Here is a 24,479-nt window from a genome sequence, read left to right on the forward strand (position 1 = left end):
TGTTTTCCCAAAAGGTGGGCTTCTAGGAAGTGTGCTCAGAAACCTTTAGTCTTGTAGACTGGATTCCTGTGGACTTTCCCGTGCTCGGAAAAATGGCCCAGGTGTGAGTCTTTTTGGGTGTAGTCTTGTTTCCTAGATTGGCGGCAGCTACTTTTTGGCCAGAGTGTTTTGAAAATGTAAGTCTAAATGTACCCATGTTGCATCTGTGCAGTATATAAATTATGAAAATTGTAATTGAGAACGACTGTATATAGCACTCACTTTTCCAGAATTTTTATCAGGCGTGAATAAAACAGCGGCCAGTGACACACTTTGGCATTACACACGAGTCCCCCCTGACCCCTTTATTAAAACTGAAGCTGGTATGTTGTTTGTTTTTAACTATGCAAAATATTTATGTCACGTCACCCAGAATAAACGGCTCTGGAGCCTGTTCCTATTTAATGCAACGTGTTCTCCTGGTGGCCCAACAACATTAGCGATAGCATTGGAAGCGTTGGAGGTGACGTTAAAAAAAAAAAAAAAACAAACACTGACATTTATGACGCAACAGATACGGCTTCAATTTAGAATGCTAGTGTCTTATTTTCACATGCCAAACGAGGATAATGTGTTGGAAGCGTGCTTTCCACAGTGTTTGCTTGCGTGTCGTAATCCACTCACGTTTTTTTGCCCCATTTTGTGTTTATTTGTGCCGCTTCATTTGCTTAGCACTTGGAAATCCCCACAGCAAATCTACTTCCTGTTTACATTCTTGTGACAAATAAGAGTGAGGTCACAGGATTTGTTTTGTGACATATTTTGGGGCTTTGGAATTTTACGAAGCAACGAGTGAACTAGATAGGAAACGGACGTTGTTTGCAAACATTCTGCTGATTCAGACTACAGAAAACACCTCATATTACTTTTTTTTTCTCCTAAGGAAAGTTAATTTGTTTTCTTCAGTTTACAGTTTCCTAAGGCCAAAAATTACGTGGCGAGTAGCAGATTTCATATCTTTATAGTCATGGTAGCTTTGTTTGGGACCTTGAAAGAGGCGTGGCATTTATTTGTGTGGAGACCTACATTTGGGAGCCCACAAGATTAAATCAAGTTAGTGGTATGATTAGGATTAAATAATTGAGCATAACATGCAGAATACATGTGCTGAGTAAATGTTTGCGCTTCACAATTAAATCAACACAAGCCCCGGTAAATGCGTGCGTGTGGGCGTGTGTGCCAGGAGTCACAAAAAGGTCCTGGCTATTTCTCATGCCGGATAATTTGTGCTGAGTCCACAATTTCCACTTTGCCACAGTCACTCTGTTCTTAAAACGGCAAGCTATCAATAGCAACTTCCCACCGTCGAGATGTCAAGCGTGTCAGCACATTTTGGAAAAATATCGCCGAGATTACTTTGCTATTGTTATTGTCGATATACTTCTTCTTTTTATAGCCGTAATTAAACAGAAGGCAGCTCTTCTCCCTTTCCTTAAGGCCAACATTTACTTTTGTCTCCTCTTTTTACCCGGTGACAGATAGTCTTCATTAAGCTCTCAAAAAGGCAACCATGACAACTTGAGTGTGTATGCGGAATGTAGTGTGACTTTGCTTTTCAGCACTTTAGCTCCTCCTCTGCCCTTTTTCAAGTTCGCGCCCCTTCGAGAAGCTCATTTCAAGTGCGTTTATCTTTCATATGAAGCCCTCCCGTCACCTCGGCTGGATATTTGCTGCACAAGCAAAAGAATTCAGTGGGTGTGGTAAAGAAGCAAATATGCAGAATGAGAAAATGGACAATAACGATTCCTTTTTATGTTTCTACATAAAGTACATTTCAGTCTTGACTCGTTTACTTTCACTCAAGCAAAGGAGTTGTATCAGTTCATCGACATTTTCCAGAGACATTTTTTACACAGGTTACGAGACTTCGGCTTAAAGGGGGACTGAACAATGTAAAATTGTTAGCAAGATTTGAATGTAGCCTCAGTTCACTGATCCTTCGCCCCTTCAAGTGTCTGACCAAAGCAGACAACTCATTAACGTGCAGAAGTGGTCACAGAGAACACGTATGCAGCTTCAACAAAATGGCAGTGCTACCAAAACTAAGCTAGCATTAGCACTGTAAACAAGCCAACGCTAGTCGCAGCTGCCATGCTGATAGCATGACATATTTGAACGTAGCTGTACAAAAACAATAAATGTTATCATTTTTAAGTTTTTTTTTATTTTTTTATGTACAATCATGTAAAAATCAAAACGAGGTGCCAAACCAACACGACGTCAAGCAGAGCTGTTGTTAATTCACTTCAATACAGAATCCACGGAGGTCCCTTGGCTCTCCTCCTCTTTGTCAGTCTTATGTTGAGTTGTTGGCAAACGAGGGATGGAATTCTTTTTTTTAAAATTTTTTTTTTAGAGATGGGTATTACGCCAAGGTTTCAGCAAAGTTAATGAGACCTATATGATCAATACCTCCAGTCATGCCTTCTGTCACAGATCATATTTATCAAGTGCTACTCTCAAGTCATAATGAGAGTATTAACAAATATGACAAATAGTGATTTTTGTGTGTGCGTGTGCGTGTGCGTGTGCGTGTGTGTGTGTGTGTGTGTGTGTGTGTGTGTGTGTGTGTGTGTGTGTGTGTGTTTAATATGGACTTCCTGTTTAAGGACAGAATGTGAGTACTTTTGCCACATCTGTTACCACTGCATTGCGGGATTAGTTCAAAGGGAGGAGATGTCAATCACTATCAGGCCTGAAAAAAGTGCAGCTCTCCCTGCCGGAGGCCAGGGGGCAGCACAGGAGGAAGGGCGGCGTGCTGAATAAAATCAGATGGAAGTCCGAGGGGATTTGGCTTGCCCTTTTTGCCTGCGCTCCGCCCCGGTGTTATTAGCATTGGAAGGATTCCCACGCCTGCTCTTTGAGCTCACCGCTCTGCAGACAGTTTGACTTTGAATAGATATTAAAATGGCTTGCGAGCATCATTTGTGGTATATTTATGGAATACTTATCGAGTCTGATAATTGGCAGAATAAAATTCTGATCACTGATTAATCGTCCAATTCATTACAATTCTATGTCTTGAATGAAAAAAAAAAGAATTGAATTGAATTGAATACAACTTCATTGTCAAATGTGCTGCATGTGTAACATACAGCACAGATGAAGTTTCTTCCCTCTCAACATAAAACAAGAAAAATGAAACTTCTTTTTTTTGGTCCCTTAATGCTGGCAACAACAAAGATAGGAATTACAGGCAGAACAGTTGCCTCATTTACAATATAATTACACTTTTTTTAGGGGGGGGGGCAATTAATTACTCATGGTTTTTCACCAGCAAGGCTGGGGATTACTGTACTGTTTAATAAGGCACCCGACGCTCCCTATTCACCTAACTGTGCTGATGTTGTGCCGCCTCACAGGGTCCGTGCAGCAGCCCAGCTAATAACGTTTGAGGGCGATTCAGGAGCCGGCGATGCGGAAACAGCAAAGGAAAGCTCTGAGGACATCCCTGAAGGTACGCAACGGAATGACTTTGACAACGGGAAGTATTGCCGGTGAAAGCCGCCGTAGATTAAGGCCAAGCTCGCCTCGGGATTTCGGCTCATTCCGATATTTGGATTGGATTTGCTAAACCGCCGCTCGGCTAGACTGCGGGCGACGTCGCAATGACACGGGCAGCGGGTGAGCCACATCCAAAGAGGCAGCAGCACCTTGGGTTCATCTCGCAATTTATTGATTTCTACAAAGAGAAATAGGCGGCGGCCTCTATGGAGCTACGTAATCCACTGCCACCACTTGATGCCGATACGGGCATGAGACCAGTCTGACGACTACAGGATGAGGATCAATAGGAAAACCTTTCAATGCAAGCAAACTGCAAAAAAAAAAAGTTGGCTGGGAGATGAGAAGCCAGCACCGACAGGGGAGGAATTCAATACAAATTGATATTTTTATGACCATCTAATTTGATTTCAGATTTTGTCACCAGTGTATGTACAATATTGCTCCTCTGTTGCCAGGATCGTACTAAAAATCAATCTTTTAAAGATCATTGTTGTATTTCTCCACCAGCCTCACATGAAGTTGAAGCTGACGTCATCTATGACGACGTCCCGTGCGAAGAGCCTCTCTCCCCTGATGAAGGTGTGTAAAAGATGTCCCGAGAGTCCACATTGGACCTTATGCGGGATGTTGGTTTGGACGATCTCTGTGCGTGTGTTCTGTAGATATGCTCTACGAGGACGTCCAGCGGGACTCCTGCGGTCCATCTGTTGCAGGCAACGGGTGGAGCTCCAGCGAGTTCGAGAGCTATGATGAGCAGTCGGATGGCGAGAGCAAAATGCCCACACGCAGCAAGGTAAAGACATCTCCACCCCATACAACGTCGATTGGTGAAACTAGTGTCAGGGGCTGATTTTTTTTCTACTTTCTAAGGTGAGTGGTATTTTTGGGGGGAGGTGGGGGCGGGGTTGTGTTCTGAACCCCTAAAAACCAACCATATGGTGAGTTTTTGGCTATTTAAAACATCTGCCGCAACTCGATCTACTCATCAGTACCTCTTTCATCCACTGGATGGCGCTGTGGGCACATCTCAGCATTGGGCCTGCCGTTTGTGTAATCCCTCTAAATATGAGCGAGTTACGCTGAGCCTAATAGACATTTTTTACCCACCTGCGGGCATGTGTTGTTATTCAAGGGAAGCTCAATTGATGGCAGCGCAAAGCGGGGAAGCAAAGCTTGATTTTATGTGGACACAGAAGCACTTGCTCAGGTAATTAGAGCACAGAGGCCGTTGGGAAAGGCTTTGCACTTTTCAGTCTGCCGAGCAAGAGGAGCAGACTACAAGTAGGAATGTCGCAGTAATTACTGAGGAAACATTAACTATTAGGTTTTGTCGTTCCAAAACACTTTGCCTTTCATTAGTTTCACCCGATTAACTTTTTTTCTGCTTTCTCAATGTGGAAGTTGGCAATTTTTTTATTGCATTTTTTTTCCACACTTGACCTTTTTGACTGCCAGCCGGTCTCATAAATCACACTCCCCGAAAAACAATAACTGCTCCATGCTTTCACTTCTTGTAATTATTCTGACTCGCGTTTTTGTGTAGCTTTGATCATTTGTCTCGCTGCCGCCCTCCCTCGCTCTCTTTTTTCCCATTGCCTCCCCATTGTTTTCCCTTAACGCTGGCTTCCTCCCCCCATGCTTCACCTGTAGCTGTCCCCCGAAGTGCGGCGGCTAAGAGAGCGCTGCGCCAGGACCAAGCGTGAGCTGGCTATGAAGCTGTCTGGCAAGCACAACTATGACATAAAGGTATCTCAAAAGTGTGTTTACATGTTTGCCAACAAGCTCAGCTGTCTCTCGGCCAAGTGTTAGTCATATGTGTAATGTTTTTAAAGGCACAATTATCTGAAAAGGCTAGTCCCTGAAAGTTAATACAGCCCAAAAAGTTGGGAACACATTACTTTTAAAATGTTTGGTACCACTCTTGCTAACTTGCTTAGCATAACCAGCTCTAATTAGTTACTTGTATTACAATTCCCTGAGCTACATAGGTCCTCCAAACCCATAGTGGGCAGCATATTACGAGTAAGCCGATATGAACAAACGAAAACTGTCATGTATTCAGCAGGAAGTCCACCCAAAAATTAGTTGATAATGGAACTGGGAGAACATCACCTCGTCAAGAAGAAAGCGGTATTGAAAGATAACACACGTTCACTACTTAGTAATCATTTGCTTTGAAGCTAACAAACTATATCTACAGTCGCACTCAATAGGTAGTCGCTAACTCTTTAATCCCACATTCATAGGTGCCCAATTTATCACAAAGTTGTGCTGTCGGAGGAATTAAATAAAAGCTTTGAGAGTAGCTGAAGTTTGATTAAATAATTAGCTGCTAGCTCTTTAAACTTCATAAGGGCAATGTTTTACCTGACAATTATGTATTGTATGAAGGAAAAACATGAGTGTGGAACTCGACTCGTTTTGACAGCCGACCTTTTCAAATATCTAGCAAACCAGCCAAAAATGTGACCAAAGAAGGAGCCGCTAGCATTTTATTTCCACATCCATAGAGTGAAGACTATAGTACATTAAAGTTAAGTTGTATAAAGAAGAACACCTTGAGGGCAACTAGGGGTGTGTTTCGGAAATTCACTCTGATGCCTTAACAGCACTCAGTGTGTGTGTGTTGGGACAGGCGGAGCGCGCCCCCTTCCTGAATTTCCAAATGCAGTTTTATTCTAAACCAATCAGCAGCTTGTGCTTGTACTCTGAGATTTCATAAGTTTGGCTAGCTCAGGGCAGAATACGGTGGAAAAAGTTGATGTCCAGCTATCCTAATTTCCTGAGCATGACAAGCTATACATAATGGCATGCACCAACATTTCACTATTCAAAGTGCCTTTGTCAGATGAGCTTAATTGCAAACAAGAATAGTTTGTTAAAATTAGCACCTGATCTGTAAAAGCTAGGTTTGTGCAAGCTGTTTGTACCATGAATGCTCGCTTGCTTAGCAATTGAAGTGTAAGTCTCTTTACCTTTTTTTTTTTTGTTTTTAGACCATGGTTATTTCGCTCTGATGTCAGTGTATCTATCATTTTCTTTAAAAAAAACAAACAAAAAATAACAACTAATCCTAACTTCAACACATATCTATAGCCTTCACTTAGCAACTGATGAAACACAGTCGGTATATGGGACTTGCCTACTCATGCTGTTGAACCTTTTAGATATGAAAGTTGCACCCTTGAATGTTTTTTTTTTTTTTTTTGTGCACGTTTAGTTCCCTAACCGCTAACATTCTTTCAATGAATGACCTACTTTCCCCGGCATCCCATCTAAAAATATGACAATGATGTGATGCGGCAGTGTATTCTGCGCCACACGCGGCGTCTGGTTACGGGGCTCAGGGGTGGACTTTGAGGACACATTCAGCCACAAACACAGCTCTCCCAGCGCCGCCATCATCTTGTTCACTTGTCTGATTAGGACTCTCGGGGAAGCCGCAGATGGCGAGATTCCCACCGTGATCGTGTCCTGTCAGTAGACTGTGGAGCCAATGACGGAGCTTTGATGCCCTCCTCCCCTTGCACCCTCAACTAGGTGCAGCAGCTTATGAAGGCAGCCAGAAGCAACACCAAGGATGGACTTGAAAAGACCAGAATGGCCGTCATGCGCAAAGTCTCCTTCCTTCACCGGAAAGACACCATTGGTAACCTACTCTAATGTCTTTATTTGATCTTTAGGCTAAGCTGTTTGGCTTTTGGTGGGGGGGCCTGTTAGCCTAACTGGGGCCCTGGGCTTCAACCTGCGCTTTGATCTGACACCACCATTTTTTCCGAGGAATCTTTAGTAACACTACAGGTCATGTCTTAAGTTTGAAAAGGTGGTTAATTTCCTAAAATGTTTCTTAGTTTATTAGATTGCACAGATACCCCTAATACATTGTGGACTGCAGGAGCTTTCGGTTCGGTCCAATGGTTATCCGTGTGTGCGTGTGCGTGTGTGTGTGTTTGCGTGCTCTTTGGGAACAGAGGAAGAGGACGATGCGGGCTATCTGGATGTGGTGATATCGGACGTGACTCATCCGCCGCCGCAGCTGAGCGCCATGCCGGAGGGCCTGACCAGCCACCAGGTTGTGATTTTTAAACTTCCATCCTCCACTTCCTTCCACTACACAATGATGTATGGTCACATCCATCTTATCCGCTCGGAGCGTCACCGTAGCCTGTTGTCTATGCAGGTTGTCAGGCGCCACATTCTCGGCTCCATCATCCAGAGCGAGCGCAGCTACCTGGAGTCCCTCCGGAGGATCCTGCAGGTGAGCAGAGGCCCTCTCCACGGCCTCATGCAACGGAAATGTGTCATGTGATTAATGGGATCGTTCCTCTCTCCACATATTCGTCTTTACTGCCACCTTGAACAGTAGAAATGAACAGCACTAAGACTAGATGTAATCCAGGAAGTAAAAAAACAACAACAACAAAAAAGACGCACCCATTCACCCAATGGCCACTTGCACCCGGTATTAATGCAATTTCTCCTCACTTGTTATTAATTATAATTGTCACCTTGCGCAATGGGAATGAAGAGAAAACTAGAAGTAATACACAGAATCAAATTTTAAAAAGTCCACGGCACACTCGATCACCCACGGGCACGTGCGCTCGTGTCCTACAACTAATGCAACCGCTCCTCTTGACAGTTATTCATTACAACCGCTGCCTTGCACAGTAGAAATCAAACAGAAGATGATCCCGTGACAGCTTTATGACCGATTGTTCGCGCGGGACAAACAAACAACAGAGCCAGATGGGACGCTTTGTGATGTGCAGCTTGGTGGAAAAATGTCCGTCTTAAAAAAACAACAACAACAAAAAAGACGCACCCATTCACCCAATGGCCACTTGCACCCGGTATTAATGCAATTTCTCCTCACTTGTTATTAATTATAATTGTCACCTTGCGCAATGGGAATGAAGAGAAAACTAGAAGTAATACACAGAATCAAATTTTAAAAAGTCCACGGCACACTCGATCACCCACGGGCACGTGCGCTCGTGTCCTACAACTAATGCAACCGCTCCTCTTGACAGTTATTCATTACAACCGCTGCCTTGCACAGTAGAAATCAAACAGAAGATGATCCCGTGACAGCTTTATGACCGATTGTTCGCGCGGGACAAACAAACAACAGAGCCAGATGGGACGCTTTGTGATGTGCAGCTTGGTGGAAAAATGTCCGTCTTGTCACAGCGGCCAGTCGAGTGGTAAAAGGTGGCGCGTCCACAAGCCCAATTAGACGCTGAAGGTTGTGACGTTCTTCACCGCTGGATGGATTTTTGTGTGTGTGTGTGTGTGTGTGTGTGTGTGTGTGTGTGTGTGTGTGTGTGTGTGTGTGTGTGTGTGTGATTGATTGCAGAAGAAAACAAAGAACAAAGAAAGGGTGCACTTTGGCTCCAGTAGCCCGGTACGCATTATGTCCACTTGAAGACATGTGCCAGGCACCTGCCTGGAAGCTTTATCAACATCTCACTGAATGCGCCAAGAGGCTTTTACCTTTTACGCCTCACTCACCTTTACTTCTAAACAAGTTGAAATCACTTCGGTCCACTTTTTTCCTCTTATTGTGTGGAGTCTTTGTCGCTTAGAACATCTCCAACTTGATGCTTTTGTGTGCTCAACTAATGGGTCTCACGCACGCACGCACACACGCACTCACACACAAAACAAACTACTAGAAGGTTTTATTGCAACGAGTTTTGCAGCTTCCGTGTTCAGCACATTTGCCTCACGTTTATGGGGTAACATTTTTTTGTGGGAATCCCGCAGGTCCCGGGAATCCCGTGGGAGTCAACTTGACCTTGAATCACGGGATTGGGACAGTACATGATAAAAGTTCACGGAGTGGGATTATCCAATAGGGGTAAAAAAAAAAAACTCGGTCTGATTCGCAGCTTTTTTTTAATGAAGCTGACCTCCAAAATGGGAGCGGCTCGGGAGTGGGAGTGTTGTATTCGTTCACATTTTAAAATGCAAACATTTCTACATGAATGTGCCGTTTTGACTTGACTTAAATGTTGCATATTGATCTTGATATTTTTACCTCTACTTTTAAATCGTTGAATAATTACTGTGAGGAATCCTGAACATGATCAGGGTCTTCGCATAGATGAGTATCATGAATTATTAAAACCAAACAACCTAATCATGAAAGGTAATTTGAGCAAATATATTTGGAAAGTGTGCATCAAACTGGTAGCCCTTTGCATTTGTCAGTCCCCAGGAAGTAGCTCTCAGTTTCAAAAAGGTCGGTGACCCCCGGTTTAGACAATTAATAGGTGGAACATCATATTGAATGCCTGATTGATATCGTTTCTGCGTAGGAGTACCACAGACCTCTCCTGGAAGCCGACCCGCGCATCCTGAGCCCTCGCAAGATCCGACCCATATTCTACAGAGTCCGGGAGATCACGCATTGCCATTCCATGTTCCAGATTGCGCTGGCGTCACGTGTGGCTGAATGGGACAGCTGTGAGAAAATCGGAGACTTGTTTGTCGCCTCGGTCAGTGTGAAAAGTGACCTTTCTTGTGCATTTTCGGAGGGGGGATTCATCGCTTTGAGCTGGGCAGCGCGGTAGATCTAGTGGTTTGCATGTTTGCCACGCAGTTTTGAGCTCAGCTGTGCAATGTGTACAATAATATCTCAGAACTAAGCATTACCTCAACAAAAGAGGATCATTTGTTTGTTTTGCGCATTCGGGAGTTTTATTTCCGCCTTTCACTGCATCGTGTCAACAATTTCTTGACTTCTCGGCGAATAATGCACAACTCTCGCTTGAGTTACCCTCCAGCCTAATGAGGACAAACGGGATAGACGGATAAAGTTTGAGCTCAGTCACTATCTGGCTGTCATATACTGCCGGTGTTGCTAACCAAAACAGAGGCACCTTCTCTGCCAATTAGAGGTCCAGTAGATTGTGCTCAGTGTGCATAGTTGTGCACATTTTTTTTTTGTTTTCCTTGGAACAGCGGTAATTAAAAAAACACCCTTGATAACCTCTCATAACAGAGCATTACCTGCACTGAGGAGGCTTGTTTATTTGTTTGCCCTTGCCACTTTTTTTTTTTTTTTTTAATTAAAACACTTCAGATCGTTCTCTTCCACGGTTCACGTGAGCTGCAGGTAGTAGATTGAGAAAATTGGCCAGGGTGGGTAGGGGGCATGCATTCTGGCTCTAAAATGAACACATTCAGCAGGACTTTTTCATTGTGGAGTTCAGCACCCATTAGGTCCACTCATTATTTGTCCATCAGCGTCAAGGATTCGACCCTCTAATTCTCTGCTGGACATCATGTAGTGCTGCTATATTGGTGCCCCGAACGCCAAATGAGCCCTCGGTGGAAAAGAAAAGAAAAGAAAGAAAGTGCTGGATGGAATCTACTTCTTTTCATACAGGGTGAAAGCGCAAGGAAAGCATTGCTGGGGAGTAACAAAGTACAAATACTTTTTCAGGTATCTGTACTTTACGCAAGTAGTTTTTTTCCGTCAATTTTATTCTTTTTATCGCACCATTTGAAAACATAGCAGTGCTTTGTACTTTGTGAAAATAGTCTCCAAGCTCAAACGCTGCAAACAGCGACGTGAAAAAGATGTAACCTTTGGGAAAATCAATCGCCGTTGAGAATATTCATCATTCATAGCCTTGTTTCAAACATTTTGGGATGTTGTCAGCTCCAAGAATGATTCCTGATGAATGTGTTGCCATCAACTTCTGCCATTCAAAAATTCACAGTCTCATCATTAGCTAATGTAGCATTTCTTTTTGTTTTTGTCAGTTTTCCAAGTTAGCTGTATTGTTTTGATCGAGCCAGTAATAGCCAACTCTTAAACATCAACATGCAACACTTAGTTTTCTTTCTTCTTCTCTGTATGCGCACAAAATGAATTAAACTCCTGAATCAACGCGCCACTTTATCTGCACTTCTGCTTGAGAGTGTGATGACTTTAGCCACCAGTAAAGACTGTTGTGTCTGAAACTCACTCTGAAAGCGCCCGCGTTGAACTCTTGGCCAAACACTTCAACGCAGCTCCTTTCATCGCAATCATCTCCTCGGTGTGTTTGCGGGGTGAGTAAACACTCCTAAAGACGCTTGCTTCTCGGTGTGTTCTCAGTTCTCCAAGTCCATGGTGCTGGACGTGTACAGCGACTATGTGAACAACTTTACCAACGCCATGGCGCTCATTAAAAAGGCCTGCCTATCCAAACCGGCCTTTCTGGAATTCCTGAAGGTGAGCTTTTCTGTTTCTGAAGAAGGTTTTTCCTTTCCCCCCCTCATACAAAGATGTATCGTTTGTTTTCCTGTGTAGCGTTTGCAGCTGATTGTGACTCGTTGCGCCTTCCCCCAAGGCAGATGGCCGTTTAATAATGCATACATCTTGACTTTGTAAGGAGACAATCTAATACTTTCCACAACTTACCTTTTTATGTGCTTTATAAATGTCCTGCTCTTGTGGAAATAAGTCCTATTAGATGTAGACACATTTTATGGTTTGGGAATGTATACCCCATTTTCTCAAATAGTGGCTAGGGGCAGTTTATTTACTAGGCTGCAGCACCGAGTGTTTATTTGACACAGGTCGACGGAGAATGGTTACTTCCGTGTTACAATGGGAAATGGGTTACTGCCTCACATTATTCCTTTTTCTGGTCCCTTTATTGCTAATTACAGTCAATAAAAGTAGTTTACTTGAAGTTGAAGCTAACAAGTTCAAGCTAAGCAACCCACTTATGTTACTTTTGTTCCGTCGCTTTGAACGCATTCACCGGAATCGGAGACATGCTGACCAACAACAACAACAACAGCAGTGGAGGCCATTGGAAGGGGTGGAATGTTATTCAGCAGGAGATTGGGGGCACTAAAGAAAATGTAGCGTTGCAGCCAAGTGGATACTATGGACTATATAGTAAGCAGCATGCCAAGCTAAATTTCGAGAAACAATCTCTCATTGAACACATCAGTAGTGACGCTAACAAACAACAACAGTGGAGGGCAAGGTAAGAAATACGGATGTTCAATAGCACTTTTTTTTTTCGGATACCACCACTGTTGCTAACCAAAACAGAGGTCCAGTGAGACAATTCCTTTGCGTTCTGACCAAGCCGTTACTGGATATGTGGACTGGTTTTCTCAGTTTCCGTAACGGAAGCGCCTCCTGATCCTTGACACCAATGATGACTTTTCTATTATAGCGAGGGCTTGTCTTACCTTTTGCCGTTTCAAAAAAAGTGCAAAAATACACAGAGCACTTAATTTCTGAAGAGTGAACTGCAAATAGGCGGGGGCTGACTGTAGACAAAGCGTTTCCTTTTTTTTTTTTTTTTTTACTATTGCACCTTCCCATTCCATTTCTGCAGCTCCACCACTCTTAGTGATCCCCCGAGGAGAGGCGCACTCAAGCTAATGGTGGTGGAGGAACATTAGCACCTTGTAATTTCCATGGCGTCGAGTCGCATCTTTTGCTGGGGTCCGCCGCTTACGTCTTCCATTCGCCCGGCCACCTGGAAGTGACGGCACGACGAATAACAAATCATAAACGAAGCCCCCTGGGTGTCCAGACTCCCATTTGCCGGCTGGCGACTGTGACTCTGCTTGATGCCTCCCATAAATGATTACTGGGGGCCGGATTACTGCAGGCGCGGCTTTTTGTATCAGCAGAGAAATTCAGGTCCTGTCCTCAGTGTTCAGTCAGGTGAAGTATATTATTGTGCGAGGCACTCCCGGGGCTTTATCTGCCATCTTTGTCAAGCCGCCGAGTTTGAGCATCACTGTCTTGATTAAGAAAGAGCACTGTCCTCAATCACTGCCGCTTATGTATTTTCTATTATTCATACCATTTTGAATTATTGAGAACCGTCTCCAGTGGTGGAATTGGACAGACTTTGCAGCTTGGATCTTTAGTTATACCCCGATAAGCAGTTCACTCATCACAAAGTCACCTGTTCATTTTTGGTTTTGTCAAACCTTGAAATGCTGCAAGATGGTGTCCCTTCCCTGGCTAATAATAGCAGTGTCAAGGACATATGTTGAAGTGCTACAGCTCCACTGTTTATGATCTTTCTTGGATGTAGGAAAGTGGTTGACTTTAGCCTGGGTTGTCAACGGAAAGTTTTCACTGCATGGCAATGTATGTTTTGGAATTAACACATTATTTAGAGTTTGTTGTATATATTTTTTGTTTAAAATATTGATATCGGCAAACCGTTTCTCATGGATAGCAGGTGTTACTGCATTGATCTTAACGTGGACGACATTGACACGTTGCAGGAAATGACATGTGATTTCCAAACGATAGGACACGTTCCTTTCTAAACTTCATTCATTATCCCATCAGTCAGTTTTCCTCTCAGTCCAGAGAAGACGCATGTGCTCTTCTTCTGTTATTAATCATTCAATAAAGTGTCAAACGGAAGAGAGAAGAACAAGCACAAGGACAGATGGCGTCAATAACCTTAATGGGCCATTATGATGTCTTCATTCACCGACAGGAACATTACCAAACTCTGAAGTGTCTCACTCCAATTATTGCTTCTTCACACTTTTACCCGATTAGAGGTTAGGCTTTCACAAATTGGCCTCGCGTCTTCACACAGAAAGACCCCAAGTTAGCTTTTTTTTTTTCTTTTACAGATTTTGTGTTGGAGCTCATTAGATTGTGAAAGTGATTTGACACGTGTGTCAAATTTGTGTGCAGTGATAATGTGACAATGATCCACAGTCTCATAACAGCACAAACTGGGCTGGGCCAAAGTCAAGTTATTTTAATTGGCTTTGAATTCCTGTAAATTTAAAGCGCCATTAAAAATGGATGAAGAGATGCAATGAGATACTCTCGGTGAACACATGCACCGAAGCTATAAGCAACTTTGTCTTGTGTGGCGTTGGAAAAAAAAAATCATTTGAAATACTTGGAGCATCTAACTTTGACAAATTATCACCAGCTTTTAGGTTTTCCATTCCATTCTGGGTTTTTCAGCACCCGGAGTCCGATTTGCATTATTTCATGACTCGTCATCACCGATTAAGAAGATTTTTAGCCATAGCTTTTGAAACGCGTGAGGAGCCAGGGAGGCAGGTCATATATTTTGAATGACAATATTCTGTTGTTGTCAACCCTGCCCCCACCCCCATGCAGAAGAAGCAGGCATCCAGCTTGGACCGCATCACTCTCTACGGCCTGATGGTGAAGCCCATCCAGCGATTCCCCCAGTTTATATTGCTTCTGCAGGTATGACCGCGTTGACCAAACCAACACGCTTGGGGTAGAACGACTTCACATTTTTTGATCAGCCAACATTGCGGTGATGATGGTCAAGTCGGCGTCGACTGATCCATGATGTCATTTTGATTGATTGAGTCGTCACCTTGCTGTCCGCACGTTTGTTTGATCCAAAGACAATTGCTTTTACTGGCTATTTCAGGACATGCTGAAGAACACGCCCAAGGGCCATGTGGACCGGCTGCCCCTGCAGCTCGCCCTCACCGAACTGGAGACGCTGGCCGAGAAGCTCAACGAGCAGAAGCGGGTCGCCGACCAGATTGCAGAGACCCAGCAGCTGGCGCGCAGCGTCAGCGATCGTCTGCTCAGTAAGGTGACCAATCACAGAAAACACCTTTCAGTACTTTTGACTGCCCTTGACACCTGCAAATGAAAAATTTGTCACACGGCATCCATTTTCGATTGCGCTCCTTAATCGGGTTGCTGGTTTTGACAGTATACCATAGTCAAGAAGACACAAATAAAGATGACTTTAAAAACTACTGTAAGTGACTTTTGCCAAAGATAAATAGTAGATGCCTGTATGTATTGCTATATTGTTAGTCTACATGTGTTGCCACACCTTTTGTGTCAAATATGCTATTCATTAGCCCATCTGTGGCATTTTGCAAGATGTGTCAGTTTTAAGCTAGTGGACTTCAAGATCAAGTCGTGTGGTTGTTGTTGTTGTTGTTTTTTTTTTTAATACCCAATTCTCTACAAATTTTTTGCAGATTTGAAAACTCAAAATTATCAATAATTAAGACTGATTGTTTGTCTACATGCGCCCTATCTGCAATTGACAGGCGACCAGTCCAGGGTGCACTCTGCTTATCATGCCAAAAGTCAGCTAGGATAGACTCCAATTCTCCCACAATGAGGATTAAAACTGCAAGAAAAAAGATGCATCAGAGAATTTGTCTGAATGTTTTGGAATTGTGCTGCTGCCCTGGAGGAGTTGTCCCATCACGTTGTTCCCCTACAAACTAATACTTGAGCACTCAGTTTTGCTTTGAGATGCAATTTATCAGCAATCAGTTCCAGACAGTTGCCAGAAATTCTAATCATCGCCGCTGATCTCTAGCGGGGAGGTGTTTTTTTTAAATTTTGATAAACACCTGAAAATTACACCTATTATCATAGCCAGTCTCCATTAGCAACCCGAAATGAGGTCTCGCAGCCGATCGTGTCAACAAATGCTGCACTGTATAAAAAGAATTAGACGCTAAATGACACATTTAATTGGAAACTGTGAAGAGCGCTCTCTTTTTGCGGACCCCCCACCCCCCGTCCTATGGAACATCTCAACAATCCAACCCCCTGGCTACTTCCTCCTCCCAGTCAGCCGATGCATTCCAAGCCTACAAGATGAGCTGATTGGGCCGATCTGCTTTTATTCCTCGCACCCAATTCACTGCAGTGACACTGCAGAAAGGGAGACTGCCTCTTCTTCTATTGCCCCTATAACTGTCCAATGAAATATTCATTCTTTGCCTCACACTGTCTATGCTAGCCACATGGAACTGATAACAGTCACTGTGAATGCAAACCCCCACCACACACGCATTCACGCGTACACAATCACACACACCTATAAATGCGACACAAAGCCCTTTGTGCCCTGTTTCTGGCGACTTTAAGAATACGGTTTTACAGCAAGGAAGCCATTAAACCACCAATCACTCCCTTTATGGGCTCGGGCCTGAAGCGAACCGCCGGGTAGACATTGCGGGAGGAGGGGCGTCCTCCAAGATGCTTCCCCGCACTGCCGAGGCGGCGTTTTCACCATACAAACGTCACATCATGAAAAGCTTGACATCCGTATTTGAATGAACTCCCTCCTGCTTGTAACATTTAGTCGCTGTGGTGTCATAACTCTTTCAGCAACGGATGTTTGACTGCATGTAGCGCCAATATAACAATACTCAGGCATATTTTCTTGTTCTGTCGAACATAAAATACAAATGCAAATAAAATAAAGATGAGTAATTGCATGTAAATGGTTCGTCTATGCAGTGCTAATTAGCTGAGGTCATAATGGTACTTAGAGTGCAGTTAGAATTAATCTCAATGTACTTAAATGACCAACAATCACGTTAGGTATGTCAAATGTAGGTGGCCAAAACATGACTAATTCAAAATTAAACTACACAAATAAAGTAACCGTAGGCTGCTGCAACTGCACAAAACAATCTTGCCTTTTTAACTGATGCGCTGCTTCTAATATCGCGATAAGACAATGACCATATTGAGGCAATTTTAATATCGCGATTATCATTACATCCCAAATGTTCAAAACGTGTTTTGATAACTTGACATAATGTGGATGAGGGGACTTATCCGCACACAAAATAATTTGTCTATTTTATGAACTGGCATGGTGCTTGTATTGCGAAAGAAAAAAAAAGCTTGAAATCCGGATGACGTATTGATTTTAGACACTCATAAAAGAAGCAGGACAAAGAGATAAAAATGCTTCCTCTTGAATAAAACTATTATTGGGTGCTAAAATTGTATATGTAGCAAACCCGATATGCAGCTAACAATGTGCCCCCACTAGTCCATGTATTACACATCGATTGAAAAAGTAATCAGGCCGACGGCCTCGTTTTGTGGCACTTCCTATGATCTAATCGATCCAAGTGTCCCTCGCAGCAACTCAACCTGGAGCAGGGGTCTCTGGTCCAGTGCGAGACGCTCATCGAGACCGTGTATGGCGAGCGGGGACAAGTCCTCAAGTCCAAGGAGCGCAAGGTCTTCCTCTTCGACGACGTCTTAATCTGCGCCAACATAAATGTCAAGTAAGTCCAGGCGGGAGAAGCAAATTTCCCTTTTTCTGCTCACGCACTTGTGGAGTTTTCCTCGGGAGGCTGGCAGCGAATGGCAATTAGGTTACATGAGGCTCTAATGTGACGGTCAGAGAATATTCCGGCGTAGCACAGCAGATGTCTGCGAGGGGTTTGGAGTACTATCCGAGCGTGCAGGGGTTCAGTCGGCTTTTTAAACAAAACGCTAGAATGCCTAATGACAGCTGCAGGAGTCCTAGATTAGTGATTTGGGCTCTTTCCTATGAAGCATCTGTGACAGAACCATCCGTCTCATCTAGTAAAGCAGGGAGAGGGATTTTGTATTTGGGATTCTTTTTTTTCCTTTCTAAAGATGCTGCTTACGGCCCTCTTGTCACAGCAATTATCGCTCCATGTCGCATTCCACTCAAGAATCCCAAAGTTGACTTTGCCTGCCCTCTGGAATCTCAACAAACTGAGCGCCATGTTGATTGTCTGCGTGATTGCACGAATACATGAATGACAATGAGCTGCACTTCGCAGCATGCCTTCCACTTGTCGTTGGGAACATGTCTGATGAGCCACATCCTAATTACAGAAACATCCATGTTAAATTCTGAAGAGAATTTTCTTCAATGCTTACGAAAAACACGGACGAAAGCGGAGGGCTAAATTGTTCTCGATGAACGTTAGGTTCCTTAAAAACAAAACTCGGCTTCGGTGTTGACAAAAATTAGTTTTTTAGGTTCATGGAAGGCACACGGTTGTCTTCGGCTTATCGAAGACTTAATTGTCCCGACACAATGTGCATAGAAAGCACTAAAGTATCTTCAATGCATACAAAAATGTATGTGTCAGCTTCAATGAGGGCTGAATTGTTGTAATTACTAATACACGCATGTTGAAACACCAAACTGCCTTTTACTTAAATTCGTTCGGTACAGTATCTTATGCACGTTGAGGACTCACTTATTTGGTATGAATGTCCGTTGCCTATGTTGAGGACCAAACTTTCTGTGGTTTGCATAAAACCACATACATAAAGTTGGTTTCAACTCTGCACTAGCTTCATTGAGGACTCGAAATTTGACTTTGTTGCTTCTGAAATGAGTTCCATAATGCTTTTCGTGACTAAATTCTCTTTGATGGTCTTGAAGACTTAATTGTCAAATTGACAAATTGGCAGTTGCGTGGCCCCACCCCGTTGCTCAAGTTGTTCTCGTCATCGCCCACCAGGGGGTCTCCAGACATCAGCAGCCTGGTCCCGGTGGGGCCCAAGTACACCATGAAATGGAGCGCCCCCTTGCAGCAGGTGCAGGTGGCGGAGGTGGGTCAGGAGACCTGCCAGGGCAAGGACGCCGTCTTCCAGCAGAATGCGAGCAAGCGGCAAAGCGGCGCCCACGCTTCAGGTGAGCCCAAGCTGAGATCAAGCGCGCCTCATCCGTTTCATCCATTTGCCACATGCGTCTCCGTCAAGTTAATCCAGCTGCGTCAACCATTTCCCTCCGAGGGCTGCATACAGACAAAATGGAGAGACGCAAGGGCTGCATTGAAAATATTTGACTTTGTTTTATTAAAATCCCGATGATTAAATCAATTCGTTAATCCATTATGTATTATCCCGGTGGTGACTTGAGATGTGAGGGCCGTTGTTTGGCCACCCCTGAGTTCATCTCATCACTTGGACTGACCTTTGGAGTGACTCAGCGCGGCTAATCAGTTTCTGTCCTCAAGTGTTCCGTGGAGGGCTGCCGACGAATCCGCTCTGCTTGTCACTCTGATTGAGGACGATGTTTGCGAGAAGGGATAGCGATGACGGCCACTTGTTTCCGCGCCAGCCCGCGGGCCGCTTTATCTTGAAGAGAGATGCGAGGGTAGACGGGCTCCCTTGCCGCAGTGTCACCGCCATCTCATTTCGCTCTCTGATAGACCACAAACACGTCCAAGGCGCAGTCATCAATCTCCTGAGATTGTGCCGCCATTTTCCAGGCCCAATTAGGGAGCCCCGCGCTTTTGATTGGAACTGGCGGTCAAGGAACTCGTCTAACCCACGCTGCATACGATTGGGATGCAGACGCAGCTTAACCAGATTTCAGACGAATGTGAAAGTGGGCATATGATGATCCATCAGGATTGTACTGTAATCATGTACAGTAAACCTCACAGGGGAGTGAAACCAAGGCTGTGGTGGATTTGATCGAGGTGCATGCAGACAGTGTGGTACATGTCATCGTATTACATCATCATCAATATAACAACAGCCTACATCAAACCCTCTGAGCCTTTGAAAAAAAATCAATTGAACACATGATTGTTTTCGTCTTTATTAGATTTCCTTAATCACTTCCCTGGGCCGCAGCACAGCTGTGCTGCATGGGGAGGAGATATTCTTGCAGTTTTTTCGAAGCACACTTTGTGCACGTCCATATCCTGCATGGACTCCCGCGAGTCAATTCTGCTTTCGCCAAGTCAAAGACTATATGCGCCTCTCCTGTGCTGACTTTGAAGGGAATGAGATGAGCTGCCGCCATTGGCCCAAAAGGAAGTTGGCAGTGTTCACTCCCACAACGGCGCAATCACTCTTTTCAAATTGCGCTCATCTGAAATACCAAATGAAAGCACACTCCTCCCATTGCACACAGTGACAACGTGCTTTGCGGTAGACCCGCACTAGATATGAAAATAGTGCCCGACATTTGAAGTCTTGGTCTGTTAAATTGAACGCAAAACTTGTTTTGCTCTGTATGAATGTCCGCAGCTTCATTGTGCCTTTGGTCATCTTGACAAAGTGCATTTTGCCTGTCACTGTACGTCGCAAACAGATCGATCAACAAAGGTATATTTTTTGTCGTAAATCAATTGTCATTTTTGAACGACTTAAAATTTCCCGCAGTATACCTGTTGATCTCTCATGGCACATGCACATATGCCAGGGATGTGTCCTGATTAATCCGATTGCGCCTCGCGCCTGCCTGATGCATGATCATCGCCACATTGCACAATGTATTTTTAGGAGGAGGGAGAAATAAGACTCAAAGTCCTAAACTTGCTCTCCTCCTCCGATTACACCCCCGCCTCATTGGGGTGCATTGATCGTCTGATGAGTTGCAGCAGGCTTTGGATGCGGATCAGACAGGGTTTACATTCACCTATTCCCGTGGCGACGCTTGAAATCCCCCGGAGGACCCGAACATCGTCACACCTGCGCGACTTAGTTCGGGAAAAGCCGATGTTTCGACCAAGCGCTCAGGGCTGGCGGCTGCCCGCGCACGGCCATTTGCGAGCGTGAAAACCCACGTCTAGGCCTCACAGGATTACGCTGGATTACAACTCAGCACATTCACCTCAGGGAGGGTTTTTACCATTCGGATCATTCACACGGGTGTGTGTTCTGGCTGAAACAAGGACGGTTTCTTTGAAGTATTTTATTCGTGTGTTATTTTGCAGAAAACGCTCATCACCTTGAAAAACTCCCTGATTGTACGACCCTGAAAAACCTCAAACATAAGGCATAAAGCTCACTCAGTATGTATGTATTCTTTTGTGAAATACCATGTGGCTGGTGACTGAAGAAAATATATTCACCTGTCTGATTTGGGTGTAAAAAGGTGAACTTCACACTCCCGTCACAATAACAGCAGTTGGGCAGTCAGTGAAAAGAGGCTTCAAGCTAATTATTTGAACGCCAAGTTTAAATGTACTGTCAAACTAAATGTAAAACATGTGAAGTAGATGCTGTGTAATTAAAAGCATGACTACTTTTGCAATAGAAAAGTCCGCTTAGCTTTATATGAACCAAAAATGCGTAGATGGGCTGACAAATTGCATCAGTGTTGCAGTCTTAAACCCCTTTAAACAACGGACATTTAAAAGAATTATGTGACGACAGATAACATAACGTAACTCACAGATGTGTTCTCTATCCTCTGCGTAGAGCAGCTAACATTTGCAGCTCTCTGAGGGCTGTGTAATTAAAAGCATGACTACTTTTGCAATAGAAAAGTCCGCTTAGCTTTATATGAACCAAAAATGCGTAGATGGGCTGACAAATTGCATCAGTGTTGCAGTCTTAAACCCCTTTAAACAACGGACATTTAAAAGAATTATGTGACGACAGATAACATAACGTAACTCACAGATGTGTTCTCTATCCTCTGCGTAGAGCAGCTAACATTTGCAGCTCTCTGAGGAGCTGTAACAGTACATCCATCCTAATGTCTCTCTTGTACTTGTAATTTGCAGCAAAATGTCCATCGAAATTAAGCAAACATTGTAGCAAAATACGTTTAGTTCTGATGGAAGTGTTCTGAAATAAGATGGCGGCGCAGGTGGTTCTTAGGAATTCCGTATTTCTGGAAAAACTTTAATTCCGCCAGCCCGTGCGCCAGCCCGTGTACCAGTCCAAGCAATTCTCTGCCGCCTTTCTCCACCCGCCTATTGATTGCCGACGGCTGCCACTGGGCTCCTTAGCACACTTTGTGCACGTCCATATCCTGCATGGACTCCCGCGAGTCAATTCTGCTTTCGCCAAGTCAAAGACTATATGCGCCTCTCCTGTGCTGACTTTGAAGGGAATGAGATGAGCTGCCGCCATTGGCCCAAAAGGAAGTTGGCAGTGTTCACTCCCACAACGGCGCAATCACTCTTTTCAAATTGCGCTCATCTGAAATACCAAATGAAAGCACACTCCTCCCATTGCACACAGTGACAACGTGCTTTGCGGTAGACCCGCACTAGATATGAAAATAGTGCCCGACATTTGAAGTCTTGGTCTGTTAAATTGAACGCAAAACTTGTTTTGCTCTGTATGAATGTCCGCAGCTTCATTGTGCCTTTGGTCATCTTGACAAAGTGCATTTTGCCTGTCACTGTACGTCGCAAACAGATCGATCAACAAAGGTATATTTTTTGTCGTAAATCAATTGTCATTTTTGAACGACTTAAAATTTCCCGCAGTATACCTGTTGATCTCTCATGGCACATGCACATATGCCAGGGATGTGTCCTGATTAATCCGATTGCGCCTCGCGCCTGCCTGATGCATGATCATCGCCACATTGCACAATGTATTTTTAGGAGGAGGGAGAAATAAGACTCAAAGTCCTAAACTTGCTCTCCTCCTCCGATTACACCCCCGCCTCATTGGGGTGCATTGATCGTCTGATGAGTTGCAGCAGGCTTTGGATGCGGATCAGACAGGGTTTACATTCACCTATTCCCGTGGCGACGCTTGAAATCCCCCGGAGGACCCGAACATCGTCACACCTGCGCGACTTAGTTCGGGAAAAGCCGATGTTTCGACCAAGCGCTCAGGGCTGGCGGCTGCCCGCGCACGGCCATTTGCGAGCGTGAAAACCCACGTCTAGGCCTCACAGGATTACGCTGGATTACAACTCAGCACATTCACCTCAGGGAGGGTTTTTACCATTCGGATCATTCACACGGGTGTGTGTTCTGGCTGAAACAAGGACGGTTTCTTTGAAGTATTTTATTCGTGTGTTATTTTGCAGAAAACGCTCATCACCTTGAAAAACTCCCTGATTGTACGACCCTGAAAAACCTCAAACATAAGGCATAAAGCTCACTCAGTATGTATGTATTCTTTTGTGAAATACCATGTGGCTGGTGACTGAAGAAAATATATTCACCTGTCTGATTTGGGTGTAAAAAGGTGAACTTCACACTCCCGTCACAATAACAGCAGTTGGGCAGTCAGTGAAAAGAGGCTTCAAGCTAATTATTTGAACGCCAAGTTTAAATGTACTGTCAAACTAAATGTAAAACATGTGAAGTAGATGCTGTGTAATTAAAAGCATGACTACTTTTGCAATAGAAAAGTCCGCTTAGCTTTATATGAACCAAAAATGCGTAGATGGGCTGACAAATTGCATCAGTGTTGCAGTCTTAAACCCCTTTAAACAACGGACATTTAAAAGAATTATGTGACGACAGATAACATAACGTAACTCACAGATGTGTTCTCTATCCTCTGCGTAGAGCAGCTAACATTTGCAGCTCTCTGAGGAGCTGTAACAGTACATCCATCCTAATGTCTCTCTTGTACTTGTAATTTGCAGCAAAATGTCCATCGAAATTAAGCAAACATTGTCGCAAAATCTGTTTAGTTCTGATGGAAGTGTTCTGAAATAAGATGGCGGCGCAGGTGGTTCTTAGGAATTCCGTATTTCTGGAAAAACTTTAATTCCGCCAGCCCGTGCGCCAGCCCGTGTACCAGTCCAAGCAATTCTCTGCCGCCTTTCTCCACCCGCCTATTGATTGCCGACGGCTGCCACTGGCTTCCTTTGTCCGAGGCGCCATTAAACAGCAAAGCTCTACGATAGAGCTCCTTAAATGAACATCTCAAGTACATCCTAACATCCTCTCGCTTCCATTCACGAGGAGAGACAACAAGTCCCCGAGGAGGGGCAACTAAGCCTGCGTATAGCCCGTGATCTTCATCTTTGTTGATTACATGCTAGTGTTGACGGTGCGCGACACCTCTGCAGTCAAATGTACCTCGCGGATTTAATTAGGCGCTGGCGGGAGCCGGGGAAAGCGCACCATCGATTGGCGGCAGTAGGCGAGCGAGACTTTGAAGGTAAGCGCCGCCTGTGGATCGATGCCGTGTTTTGTGTCTCATAAGACACCTGCATTCCTTTTGGCCCAGCAAAGAGCATCATAGCCCCGAATAACAATTTCTGCGTTCCGTGGCTGGAGCTCCACTCCGTAATGATGACGATCGATACAGCCGCAACACAACACCCCTTTTCCATTTTTACCTCCACGCTTTGGGAAGACAATAGCCGCTGTTTTTCCAATTCAATTGTTTTTTGGGTTGTTGTTGTTGTTGTTTTTTTTTTTTTTTTTTTTTTTTTGGTATTTTGTTCGAC

The 24,479-nt window shown here is 44.2% G+C and overlaps 1 protein-coding gene across 6 annotated transcripts in view; it reads left to right on the forward strand.

Annotated features, from left to right (window-relative positions):
• The window catches only part of arhgef10la (Rho guanine nucleotide exchange factor (GEF) 10-like a), a 93,417-nt gene that overhangs the window by 12,523 nt on the left and 56,415 nt on the right, over positions 1-24,479 (forward strand). For 3 of the 6 annotated variants that reach the window (XM_019879479.1, XM_019879478.1, XM_019879482.1), the window contains exons 4-16: positions 3,402-3,496; positions 4,054-4,125; positions 4,209-4,339; positions 5,197-5,292; positions 7,087-7,195; positions 7,518-7,618; positions 7,727-7,804; positions 9,870-10,049; positions 11,660-11,776; positions 14,681-14,773; positions 14,967-15,137; positions 17,447-17,604; positions 18,826-18,998. In XM_019879479.1, coding sequence (XP_019735038.1) covers positions 3,402-3,496; positions 4,054-4,125; positions 4,209-4,339; positions 5,197-5,292; positions 7,087-7,195; positions 7,518-7,618; positions 7,727-7,804; positions 9,870-10,049; positions 11,660-11,776; positions 14,681-14,773; positions 14,967-15,137; positions 17,447-17,604; positions 18,826-18,998 — 1,574 coding nt within the window. Of the gene's footprint in view, positions 1-14; positions 102-3,401; positions 3,497-4,053; positions 4,126-4,208; positions 4,340-5,196; positions 5,293-7,086; positions 7,196-7,517; positions 7,619-7,726; positions 7,805-9,869; positions 10,050-11,659; positions 11,777-14,680; positions 14,774-14,966; positions 15,138-17,446; positions 17,605-18,825; positions 18,999-24,479 lie in introns of all 6 variants that reach the window. The other 3 variants (XM_019879483.1, XM_019879480.1, XM_019879481.1) reach the window with 3 other exon arrangements.

Source organism: Hippocampus comes, unplaced genomic scaffold (genome assembly GCF_001891065.2).
Source record: "Hippocampus comes isolate QL1 unplaced genomic scaffold, H_comes_QL1_v1.1 scaffold44, whole genome shotgun sequence".
Lineage (NCBI taxonomy): Eukaryota > Metazoa > Chordata > Actinopteri > Syngnathiformes > Syngnathidae > Hippocampus > Hippocampus comes.